General features: G+C 39.1%; 1 protein-coding gene across 4 annotated transcripts in view; it reads right to left on the reverse strand.

The window, feature by feature from the left end:
- LOC106802967 (P2R1A-PPP2R2A-interacting phosphatase regulator 1-like) overlaps positions 1-8,628 on the reverse strand; it is a 58,868-nt gene extending 50,240 nt beyond the window's left edge. For all 4 annotated transcript variants that reach the window (XM_087426941.1, XM_087426939.1, XM_087426940.1 and 1 more), the window contains exons 1-2: positions 8,126-8,628; positions 2,994-3,072 (exon numbers count right to left, since the gene is read on the reverse strand). In XM_087426941.1, coding sequence (XP_087283067.1) covers positions 2,994-3,072; positions 8,126-8,235 — 189 coding nt within the window. In that variant the 5' untranslated portion in view covers positions 8,236-8,628. The remainder of the gene's footprint in view (positions 1-2,993; positions 3,073-8,125) is intronic.
- Positions 8,629-11,941: the final 3,313 nt, after the last annotated feature.

Consider the following 11,941-nt stretch of genomic DNA (forward strand, 5'->3'; position numbering starts at 1 on the left):
ATCTTGAAAGCTTTTTCCTTTAGCCTCTTCTCTTCTCCTTTTATACTCTTTCCATAGGTCATATCATTCATTCCCAAAGCTTTAAGTAACACTCTATTGATGATTCTTAAATGTGTGTCTCTAGCCCAGATCTCTATCCTGAGCTTCAAACTGGTATATCTAATATCTCCACTTAGAGATCCCAGAGAATATCAAACTTAACATGTCCAAAACTAAACTCATCTTCTCTTCTAAATCTACTCTTCTTCCAACATTCCTTTCTTCTTCTATGGTACCACCATCCCATCAGTTGCCCAAGCCAGAGACCTAGTCACCTTTGCCTCCACCATTTCCGACTCTCCATCGAATCTCTCAATTGATTATACCTTGCAAATATCTCTTGAATCTGCCACTTTTCTCTCTGCCCACTGCCATCATATTAGTCTAAGTTACTATCAGCTCTTTGCCAGGGTTACTGCAGTTGCCTCCTATCTGATCTTTTTGGATCTACTTTTACCCTCTTCCAATCCATCTTCCACTCTACAGCCAGGGTAATCTTTTAAAAATGCCAATCTGATCATGTCAATCACAGACTTAGATTCTTCTATGGCCTCATTGACCTTAGGGTAAAGTGTAAAATCTTTAACACGACTTGGAAGGCCCTACAAGAACTTGCACTAGTCTATATCTCCAACCTCATCTCTCATGACTTCATCTTTACTTTCACTCTAGCTAGAACGCACTTCTTCCAAATTCTCTGTACTCTCTATTCTCTACACACCACACTCCCTTTCACTTCCAGGCCTTCAAACATGCCATTTTTTACCTGGAATATTGTCTGCTCCTGCAACCAATATCCCAAACTAACTAACTCCTACACATCAGTAAGATCTCAACTAAGATGTCATTTCCTCCTTAAACCCCTCAAACTAGGTTAGATCTCCCTGACAATTAGATCAAGGCTTAACACATAGTACGTTCCTAAAAATATTTGTTGACGTGGCTGAGTAGAAAAGAAGACTGGATAGGTATAAAGTGCATTGATAGACAAGCAAGCACTCAATAAAAATTGTTGAATGAATGAGTAAATAAGTAAGTGAATAGAAGGAAGAATTGTTTAATGAATAATTCTAACTTTTCCCAATATAATATTAATGCATTTGTGGGAATAATGTTAAGTATTCTATGAAAAGGAAAATTTCCAGTTTTAAGATTAGGAGGCAATATTTTAAAATGGGTTCCAACCTACAACATTTCGCTAAAGTATGTTCTGTAGATTCTATCATATTAAAAAAATCATATAAGAGAAGTATGTCAACAAATTGGATAATCTAGATGAAATGGACAAATTCCTAAAAACACACAAATTACCAAAGTGACTCAAGAGGAAATAGAAAACATCAACAGACCTGTAACAAATAAAGAGAATCTGTTTCCAAAACCTCCCAACAAAGAAAAGTCTAGGACCAGATGGCTTCACTGGTGAATTCTACCAAACATTTAAAGAAGAATCAACACCAATCCTACTCAAACTCTTCCAAAAATAAAAGAGGAGGAATATTTCCTAACACCTTCTATGAGACCAGCATTACCCTGATACCAAAGCCAGCAAGGTACCACAAGAAAAGAAACTACAGACCAATATCTCTTATGAATATAGATGGAAAAATCCTCAACAAAATAATAGCAAACCGAATCCAATAGTACATTAAAAGGATTGTACGCCAGGACCAAGGAGGATTTTTCTCAGGAATGCAAAGTTGGTTCAACATAAGAAAATCAATGTAATACATCATATTAACAGAACGGAGGGGGAAAAAACCACATGATCATCCCAATAGATACAGAAAAAGCATTTGAAACAATTCAACACCCTTTCATGATAAAAATACTCAGCAAGTAGGAGTAGAAAGGAACTTCCCTAACATGATAAAGGACATTTACCAAAACCTACAGCTAATCTCATACTCAATGATGAACGGCTGAAAGCTTTCCACCTATGACCAGGAACAAGACAAGGAAGTGTGCCTTTTTTGAAGAAGAAGAAGAAGAAGATGTACCCTGAGCTAACATGTGTTGCCAATCTTCCTCTTTTTTCCTTTTTGCCTGAGGAAGATCAGCCCTGAGCTAACATCTGTGCCAATCTTCCTCTACTTTCTATGTGGGATGCCTCCACAGCATGGCTGATGAGTGGAGTAGGTCCTCGCCGGGGATCCAAACCCATGAACCCAGGCCGCCGAAGCAGAGTGCATGGATCTTTAACCACTTGGCCATGGGCCGGCCCCAAGAAAGTGTGCTTTTCGAAACTAGAGAGAGGTGGTGGTTGAACAACATTGTGAATGCACTAAATGCCTCTGAATTGTATACCTGTATTGAGGTATACAACCTTTATTTACCTTTATTGAGGTGAATTTCACCTCAATAAAAAGATTCATATAGTGAATCATTTATTCACTTTGGCTTAATTATCTACAAGCATACTTCCCCTGTTTACAGGATAATTAGTAGATGAGAATTATAATTTAGACATTGTATTATAACACCATGAAAAACAAACTTTATTTTCAATTCAAGATAAATTTGAGATAAAAGTGAAACTAAAATCCTGAAAAATACTCTTAGGAGAGCCTGCAAATTTTCCTGTCAAAATCAGAATGTTCTTTTAAAAATTATAAGCCAGATGGTCTTATACATAAAAACAAAATCTCAATGTTAAATCCATATGGGATTTAAAAGTTAATTCTGCTGCTGCTGCAGCAAAGCAATAATAACTGTAGTCAAGGTGTTTATTTTTCCTTCAGTAATGTTTAGAGCCATGTTGCTCAAAGTGGGAACTTCTTAGAAATGCAAATTCTCAGGCCCTGCCCCAGACCTCCTCAATCAGAAACTCTGGGGTTGAGGGCCAGTAGTCTGTTGTAACAAGCCTCCCAGGTGCACACTCAAGTTTGAGAACCACTGGTTAAGACCAATAGCACAAGTCTTGGCCAGTGAGGCTGCTATAAGCATTTTCTTACCAGACAGTGCTGTGTGATAGATGTTATACTATTGCTTCTGGTTCTTAGAGTATCAGCTTGGAACATCTGTGAATTGTCACTAAGAAGAAAAAGAAAACATCTGTTATTTAAAATCCATTACAAGATTTTTTTTTAAAAGAAATAAGATTTCAAATACTTAAACAGCAATGCCATTAACGTAAATGGCTTCTTCATGGAGACAGCTGTGCATATGTAGAAATTAAAACACACACACACATACACAAAGCCTTCATTGGCTGAGTCCATATCAGGTACGGAATTCTCAAGCGTGCCACCTTACCTCTAATCATGCTACCAAGAATAAGTATAATTTATTGTGGCCTTGGAAATACATCGTTTTCTGTGTAAACCTGTAACTGATTTAAATTTATGACTGAAGCTATAATGTGCTAGTACCAATCCCCTCTCAACTCCCAAACTTTCACATGAACATGAGGGATAACCAATAGCAGGGCTCGATAGAACTGAGATTTTCACAGATATGTTTCCTTTGGCCTACTGTTAAAAATGTTTTTTAATTAGGTGGGCACATTTGAAACACTGAGAGATTTCACATAAATAATCCAGATTCCAGATTTTTGACTTCTATTGAAAATTTGCAAGATGTTGCCTCACTGGGTCACATTCCCACATGGCAACAACGGACTGAAGCTGAGCAGCCGCTGCCCATTGAAGATGGTGCTTGTCTCTTCAGCTTTGACCATGCCCGCCCAGCTGGTCTCAGCCCTATTTGAGCTTGGGACCCTGAAGAAGTCATCTTTTCCTTTTCATGTCTTATTTTTGTTATAGCTTTTTATTGGAAACAGTTTAAGACTCACAAGAAGTTGCAAAAAGAATACAAAGGGTTCCCGTGCACCTTTCATCCATGTTTCCCCAATGATAATAAGAAATCATCTTTAACATTTTCTTTTTTGCCACCTATATCCAATTAGGGGCCAGTTCTTTTAGGTTTTACCACTATGGTCTCTTATATCCATCATATTCCTTCCAGGCTCCTTGCCAAAAACCAATTCAAAGCCTTTTTACTTTTCCACGGACTCTGCAATAATCCAATTGCTCTCCTCGCCTCTGTTCTTTCCCTACTGCAATCTATCTAACAGACTACCAGATCACCTTTCTAAAGAACAGCTTGCTCTCCTGCTCACAACTTTCAGAAACTCTCTTCACGACCTCCCGAATTCAGTTACATTCTTTACTATGACATTCAAATCCCTCCACAATTTAGCTCCAGACTTTTGGATTTCACAGATTAGTAAAATTTCAAAACAAAATCTTGGCACAAACATAGTTGCTACCATTTTCTTTTGCCAAGTAAGGTCATTAAAAAAAATCCGCCGACACCATTGTTTCATTTATAAAAGGACGTTTGGGTATTAAAAAAAAGAGTAAAACTAACAATCTCAGAGCAAAGTACAGTCCTGCCCAGAAAAGGATGATTGGCAACTACATAACAATATATTTAAGTATGCTGTACTTAACTTTTTCTAAACCATGGATTGTGAAAATGTCACCTGGGATCAGCACTGGGCAGCAGATGAACATTTGGGAGTCAGTGATCCAGGCAGAGTGGACCAGCTTTCTGGAATACACCTGTGCTTTTCTGCCTTCAAGTCTGCTCCATATACTTGGCATGCTGTCCCAGCTATACGGCCCCCTCTCTTCCAGTCTGCATCCTATCAATGTGTTTGTTAGGACCCATCTCAAATGCCACCTGTCCGAGAACTTTTTCCTTATCTCTCACCAACCTCGCTGTCATTTCTCACTCCCTTCTTTCGATTCCCCTAGCTCTTCCTTTCCCTCCCTAAGCACAGATCTTACTCTACTATACATTTAAGTCCTTGGAGTATTTATTTTCACTATTAAATTAAAAAGCTTATTGAGCCTCGAGGTACATCTTTACAGCATGGTAATTTGCATAAAACAGGCAATAACTCAATATTTTATGAGAGGATATATGTATGGGTCTAATTTTTACTTCCTTTCCCAGTCATTTTTCCCTATGAGAACAGGAATATATTTTAGCAGTTACTTATAAGGAAGTTGGAGGGACACTAACGGTTTATATAGTTCCACTATCTTTTGTGTGGGGGTTTAATTCTTAAGGTTGGCAATTATATTCTCCCCTAAATTCTTGTCTGCCAATCTTATTTAATAAAACTGTAACTGAAAGAAATCATTGAGGCAGCATATCCTTCAATTGGTACGAGTCACTCAAGATGAATTCATAAAATCCTAGGTGATATCTAGAACTGAGTTAAGTGCTACTTAACAATTTGGAAAAAGTGAAGGTAATATAACTAGATAGATGTTCAATGCTCCATATCAAATGATCAGTAGGCAGCTGCGTCTAAACTACAACATATTTATGTCAGTTATATTTCCAAAGCAATCATTCTTCATGGCCACTATTCTTCTTCCGGGCTTGTAAGAGTTTAATAAACCAGATGGTTGGCAAACTTTCTGCAAAGGGCCAGATAGTAAATATTTTGGGCTTTGTGGGCCATACAATCTCTGTTGCAACTACTCAACTCTGCCATTGTGGGAAAGTGGCCAAGGACAATAAGTAAACAAAAGAGCGTGGCTATACGCCAATAAAACTTTATTTACAAAACCAAGCGGCAGGTTGGATTTGGCCCATGGCAATAGTTTGCCTTTCAAACAGAATTGAGGCAGTAACAAATGCAGAGTCAGGCTAAAGGTATTTAAAGGGGGAAGGCACTGGCAGAAATCCAAGAACTTAATCTATGATTCTAATAAGGGCCAGAGAAGTAGAATAAAAAAACTACTACCTTTAAATAAAGTCATTGACACCAGTAGTGAAATCTGCCAACTAGAGGGCTAAAGAGTATAAAGAACCAAGAGGTTCAAAACTTTTGACACTGGTATTTTTATTAACGTGAGATGTACACAAACAGTGCAGGAACTTCTTAAAGACAGTAACACTTGTATTAAAGAGTTGACATTTAAGGAACAAATTCTGTAAATGCTGGTGCAAGAGAGGCTGAGAGTCCTTATATACAGGAAGCATCAAGCAAAATTGGAAAACTACTTGAAAGAAGTGCAACAATATTTAGTGAGCTGTGAAAGAAGGACAGCAACAACGATTAGAGGCCCAACTAAGGGAAAGTGAGAAAGTGAGCAGTGTACATATGCCACTGAAAAGAACGGAGGTGAAAATGAATTCAACTAAGGCTCAGTGTAATTCTATTCTCCATTTTTCTTGCTTCAGTGTAACTTCTCTAACCATACCCTAAACTTGCCACAACAGCACAATGCCCTCAGGAGATCATTTGGACAAGTTGCCTGACCTCAGGCATGTAATATATCATTCCTATGTTACTTCTTTTTGATAGACAAGAGTCCCTGGACTTGGTCCACTTTGTCGTTTCTTTAACTCCTACTAGATAAATATGCAATTTCCTATCGCCTTTCTGTACAAATTTCACTTCATGCATCAGCATCTTAAGCTACAGAATTCGATACTGTAAATATGCTCTAATATAAACAAAAAAATGTCAAATCCTTTACAGAAGCAAAGTATAAAGAGATAACTGCGATCACTCTCTTTGCTTCCAGGACTTTGGGGACTGGGGAAGGAGGCCTGGATCCCCCGCATTTAATATATTAAACAGGATCCAAGGGTTCCTTCAAATATCTATCCTCAATCATCTTTTGCAACTTGTTTTTTCATTTCATAAAGGCTTCCAATAAAACCAACATTCTCCTCCAAGTGCTTTCTTCTACCAGCAGAGTGGGTCCACAACAATTCATTCATTCACACAACAGGATTAGAGTAAAATCCTGAATTTATAGAATGTTCTATTCTCAACCCAGCATGCAGAGCCACCACCCCCGCCCCTTTATTTTTCTATCTGCCTATTAAAGAAGGTAATGTATTATTTTTTGGTCAATTTTGGTTTGCTTTTCATTTTGTAACAATATATTCTGCCTTATCTCAAATGACCAGGAAGCTGCATTTGTTTAGATGTTGATTAGTAGTGGACACAGCACTGGCTTAGGAGTCAGGAGACACAGGTTCCTAGCACTGGCTCTACTACTAACTACATCATTTTGGACATTTATGGGCCTCACTTTCCTCATATGTTAGACAGGAGGGCAGATCTGGTCTGAGTTCAGTTCTAACAGTTGTGATTTACAACTATCAATTAGTATGATGCCAGCAAAAGGTGAGGAACAAAGTTAATAACATATGTAGTGAATGCATTTTTCAGACATTTTTACAGTATTGAGAAAACTTTATGACACTGGGATGTGAGATCCAAGATTTCACTCTAAAATTCTATTTTAAGAAATATAAGATTGAGTCACGCCAGACATTTGGATACGTACAGGAAATACAGTTAACCATCAGCTAGGGTAGTGTTTTTAAAAATCTTATATTTTTTCATTATCAGCCCTCTAAGGAGCCTTTTAGCCATTTTTCCCGGCAATCGCTTCCTCTTGAAAATTCCCACAAAATTTTCATATGTATATCTGTGCTTTATACATAAAATGAGTATGATTTTTTCACACACCCCCAAGAACCAAGTTGGGGGCAATATCGGCCATTGAGAATGCAAAATTTATGAGATCAAGTTTCTGTGGTACCTAAACTTTTTGTTCAAATAAAAACTAGGCGTAAAAAAGGCTCAAGCTTATTTGCTTGGCAACCATTTGCACTTGCTGGAGGTGAGGGTCAGAGGTGGCAAAGTAGCTGAAAGACAAAAATTACAGTCATCACAGAAGATGTGAAAGCGAGAGTGGGGAGTGCTCAGTTTCTTCAAAGTAGTGGGTAAGAGATGGAGTGAGTTAGAAAACGTCGTGCTCGACACCAATTGGTTGCTGCTTTCGGGTCCTGGTGAACTGTCAGAAGAGGACGTTCAGGTTCTTATGTGTGTCAACCTCAGGGTGGGTACGTGTGCGCTCTCCCTCTGGCCAGTCCATCCCACTCCCCCCCAGGCCGAGGGTGGGATCTCCCGACACCAGGAACAAGGGAGATACCTGAAGAACCTCGATGAATAGAGGGATAGGAATGCTATCGGAAGTCACTTTCTCCAACACTTGCCACCCACTCCCCTGCTTGCCTCCTCCAGTATTTCAATCCTGCTCACCCAAGCCCATTGATCACAGGGGCGCTGTTGGATCTTCTCAGGAAGTTGCCGTCTGTGGTGGTTGAACTCAGCTGCACCTCCAAATCTAGTTCCATTTTCTCCTGTGGCATGTCCGTGTCAAGAGAGAAGCCACTGTTTTGTTCGAAATTCTCAAGGTTTTCTGGCTCCCGTTCACATAAGGACAAGTCAATTTGGTTTGGAGATGATGTAGGGAGAGAGAAAAAGGGGAAAAAGAGAAGATGGGAGGAAGCTCTTAGAGGAGTGGGATGCTCACTTTTGCAGCCCTACCATCCCTAACACCAGTGGGCACAAAGTGGGGCAGGACTGGCTCTAAACCTCCTAACCTCTAAACTCGGGGCCCCTAACACTGAGATCCTTCACCTCCAAGCCTATAATGAGAATGAGGAATTTATCTTAGTCATCTCCGCGACTCCTCCTTTATCTCTCTCAGCCAAGGCAACCCCAATAAGCCTTTCGGGGCAAAACCAAAACTACAACCTTCGGAGCATCAGTTGAGCACCGCCCCTCTGCGCATGCGCCTCGTGTCCGACCCGCTGACGCATGCTTACTACGCAAGCAATGAGCTTTATTGCAGGCGCCTTTGTCCCCCTTGACAGGGGCGCACGCGCAGTCAGGGAGCCGCCTGTTTTCCCAAGCTCGGTCCTCCCTGTCTTCCTAGTGCGGATTCACCGTGGTTGTTCCTCTGCTCTTAGGTTAACCCTGGAATGGTTTCGTTAACCATTATTTTGGAAAGAAAGGGTGGGGAGGAGTAAAGTGTATGGGAGCGCCGTCCTTTCTGCTCTATGTCTAATAGTTTTCTCAGTTTTGGTTAGCCCATTATCCCCTTGGACTGAGGCAAAAGCTTGTTACCTCTCATTAGGCATTTTTCCATCCTGTTACAGCAGACACACTACACCTTTGTAATTTTAAAAAAGCTAAAGCCTGGAAAAAACTCAAAGCCACTCCTAAATGCTTAGAGGTCACTGGCTTCCCAAAGGGTCTTGGTAAGGCACTAACCCAATTGAATCAATTGCGCTGACAAATCATTGTTTTCTATGTGGTTTCACTTTTTTTTTTACCATAATCATACAGTGTATGTTTTTACACTGAATAAAATCTAGCTCCTCAAAGCTATTCATCTAAGAAAAAGATTTGAGTTAAAGCAGGGAGGCTTATTTTCTTAAAACAAATATCTCAGAATTTAGTATCCTTCCAAATCAGTGTTTCCGTTTAACAATACTGTCGTGGCTCAAAACATTTTAAGAATGGCTCAGAATTTTTCACCACCAGTTAATGAGCCATATTGAATGCTGAAATCTTAACTACACGCTAATAATTTTTTTAATTTTTTGTGTGTGTGTGTGAGGAAGATTAGCCCTGAGCTAACATCTGTTGCCAATCCTCCTCTTTTTGCTGAGGGAGATTGGCCCTGGGCTAACATCTGTGCCCATCTTCCTCCACTTTATATGGGATGCCGCCACAGCATGGCCTGACAAGCGGTACTCGGTCTGTCCTGGATCCGAACCTGCGAACCCCAGCCCCTGAAGCAGAGCTGCGAACTTAACCGCTATGACACTGGGCCGGCCCCCATAATAATTTTATAAAACCACACATTTTAGGAACCATATAGAGAATTGGCAGAGAAGGCAAGTGAAACTAGTGAAATGGGAGTTATTAATTAAAATAGTCATAACATGGTATAGCATTTTACAGTTTAAAAAATGTTTTCACATACTTATCTCAATTGGTTCAATCATTAACCCTGTTCAGCTAATCAGTGGTGAACTTAAAATAATGGGATTATCTTGAAACACTTCATGACAAGTTATGACATGAAAGATCATAATCATTCTTCTTTCATTCAGAGAACAGAATAGGAAAAGCTTAATTATATTAGGCAGAATTAGGTTACGTAAATCCCAGACATGAGGATTATTTGGAGTCTCCATTCCTGATGTAAGACAGGTTAACAATAGCTACCATTTTGGGGAAACTTACTAGGTGCCAGGTACTGTCCTAAGCACTTGAAATATGTGATCGCATTTAATGCTTACAATAACTGGGAGGTAGGTACCATCACAATGCCCATTTTTCAAAGGAGGAGACCGAAGCCCAGAGGGGTTACTCAAATTACAACTACTATGGCAAAACCAAGATTCCTGTGCCCTTCTGTTTAAGTGAAAAGACAGATGAAGTGCCTCTGGATATTTCTCTGGACACTTTCTGTACACATAAGCTTGATAAATACTTTATTAAATTATTTTATGAATAAATGCAGGTTTAAATAACCTGTCATTCACAGCTATCTTGTAAAGTAGGTAAATCATTTCTATCATTTCTATTTCACAGTTGACAAAATTCCAGAGAGATTAATGGCACATAATTAGGTAGCAGTATACTCAGCTAGTACCAAGATCTCCTGAAAGCCATGGTTAAAGTTCCTAGGGTACCTGGAAAGTTTAGGAAACATGGCAGTTAAATCTCAGTAAAGTCAGGGTGAATGCAGGAGGCAGTGGTTAAATACAGAACAGAGGGTCAAAACTAAACTTGTCTGAATAGCAGAAGAATATGGAGTATACCAGAGAAGCAGTAGATCTTACCTCCACTCTACTGCTCATTTTACTTTTCAAAGACTTTATAATATTCTTGGCAGGTAATATGGTTTAATAGATATATTTTGAATGAATAGACAAAGTCTCATCATGCCTAAGCATTACAGATATCTAATTTTTAAAAATCTAAGTACAGTAACACTAAGAAAATAGGTATAACAAAATGACAAGGAAGGAGCAACTAAGAGACTGTTTCTAGAAAAGGGATAGTAATATGAAACAACTAAATAAATGAGATGGCAATAAGTTTCTAGCTATTACTAAAGAGGAAAAATTCTCTTTAACTAAAGTGCAGCTGCATGTCAGGAACCCAAAACCTGTAAAGACAGAGACAGGACTCATAGTACATACACAAGTTGGAATGTCAAAAGGAGCAAGTACTACAAAACCAGAGATAATTCTGTATTCTACAGTGGCAAACACAACATTTAAAGAAATTATTTTTACTTCTTCCCATTTCTATCCACGCGTTATTATACCAACCTAGCTGTGCTTCGTTATCAGCTCTTGCTGTTCCATAGAAATATGCCATGATCTTGGATCTCTGGTTTGCTTAAAACTATACCTTGGTACTTATGCTACTCCTCTCTTTGTATGTCTGTCCCAGTCTGCTGCCATCTGCCCCAGGCCTCTTACTTATAAAAGGTGTCCCACAAACATGTCATAATCAGCTCTTTATTTTACCAGTTGTCACGGAAACTTTTAAGCAAGCTGTTTACCTTTAGTTATCACAAGAGCAAGTTAAAAACAAGTTGAATCCAGGCCCAGAAACCAAACACCCTAAACTTCCCAAAAGATTTACCTGAAGGATAAAAGAAACTAGGTAAGCAAGAATGATATGAATAAATCCTGGAAATGATGGCTAAGGTAGCATCCATCTTCTCATATATCCTTGAGTTGCTCCTAATCGTTAAGCTCCTGAAAGTTAGGGATTCTACTAAATTGTTTGACTCCTCTGAGTTAGGGACTGTGCATGTGGTCAACAAATGATTGGTTAGAAGCTACTGTAAACAATAGAATGTACTATAATCGTTTTTTGAGCAGATGGGGGGGCATTGCTAAGACCTGGAGTTAAGTTGATCAAAAATAGAGCTTGCGTTTCTAATCCAGCTGGCGGGAAAATATAGGCAATTTAAAAAAAACTATCCAAAAGTGCTTTAACAATTCTCATATTGCAAGCAGAAAACATAACATTGAGGAACGA

Source organism: Ceratotherium simum, chromosome X (genome assembly GCF_057802395.1).
Source record: "Ceratotherium simum simum isolate JZ-2026a chromosome X, ASM5780239v1, whole genome shotgun sequence".
NCBI lineage: Eukaryota > Metazoa > Chordata > Mammalia > Perissodactyla > Rhinocerotidae > Ceratotherium > Ceratotherium simum.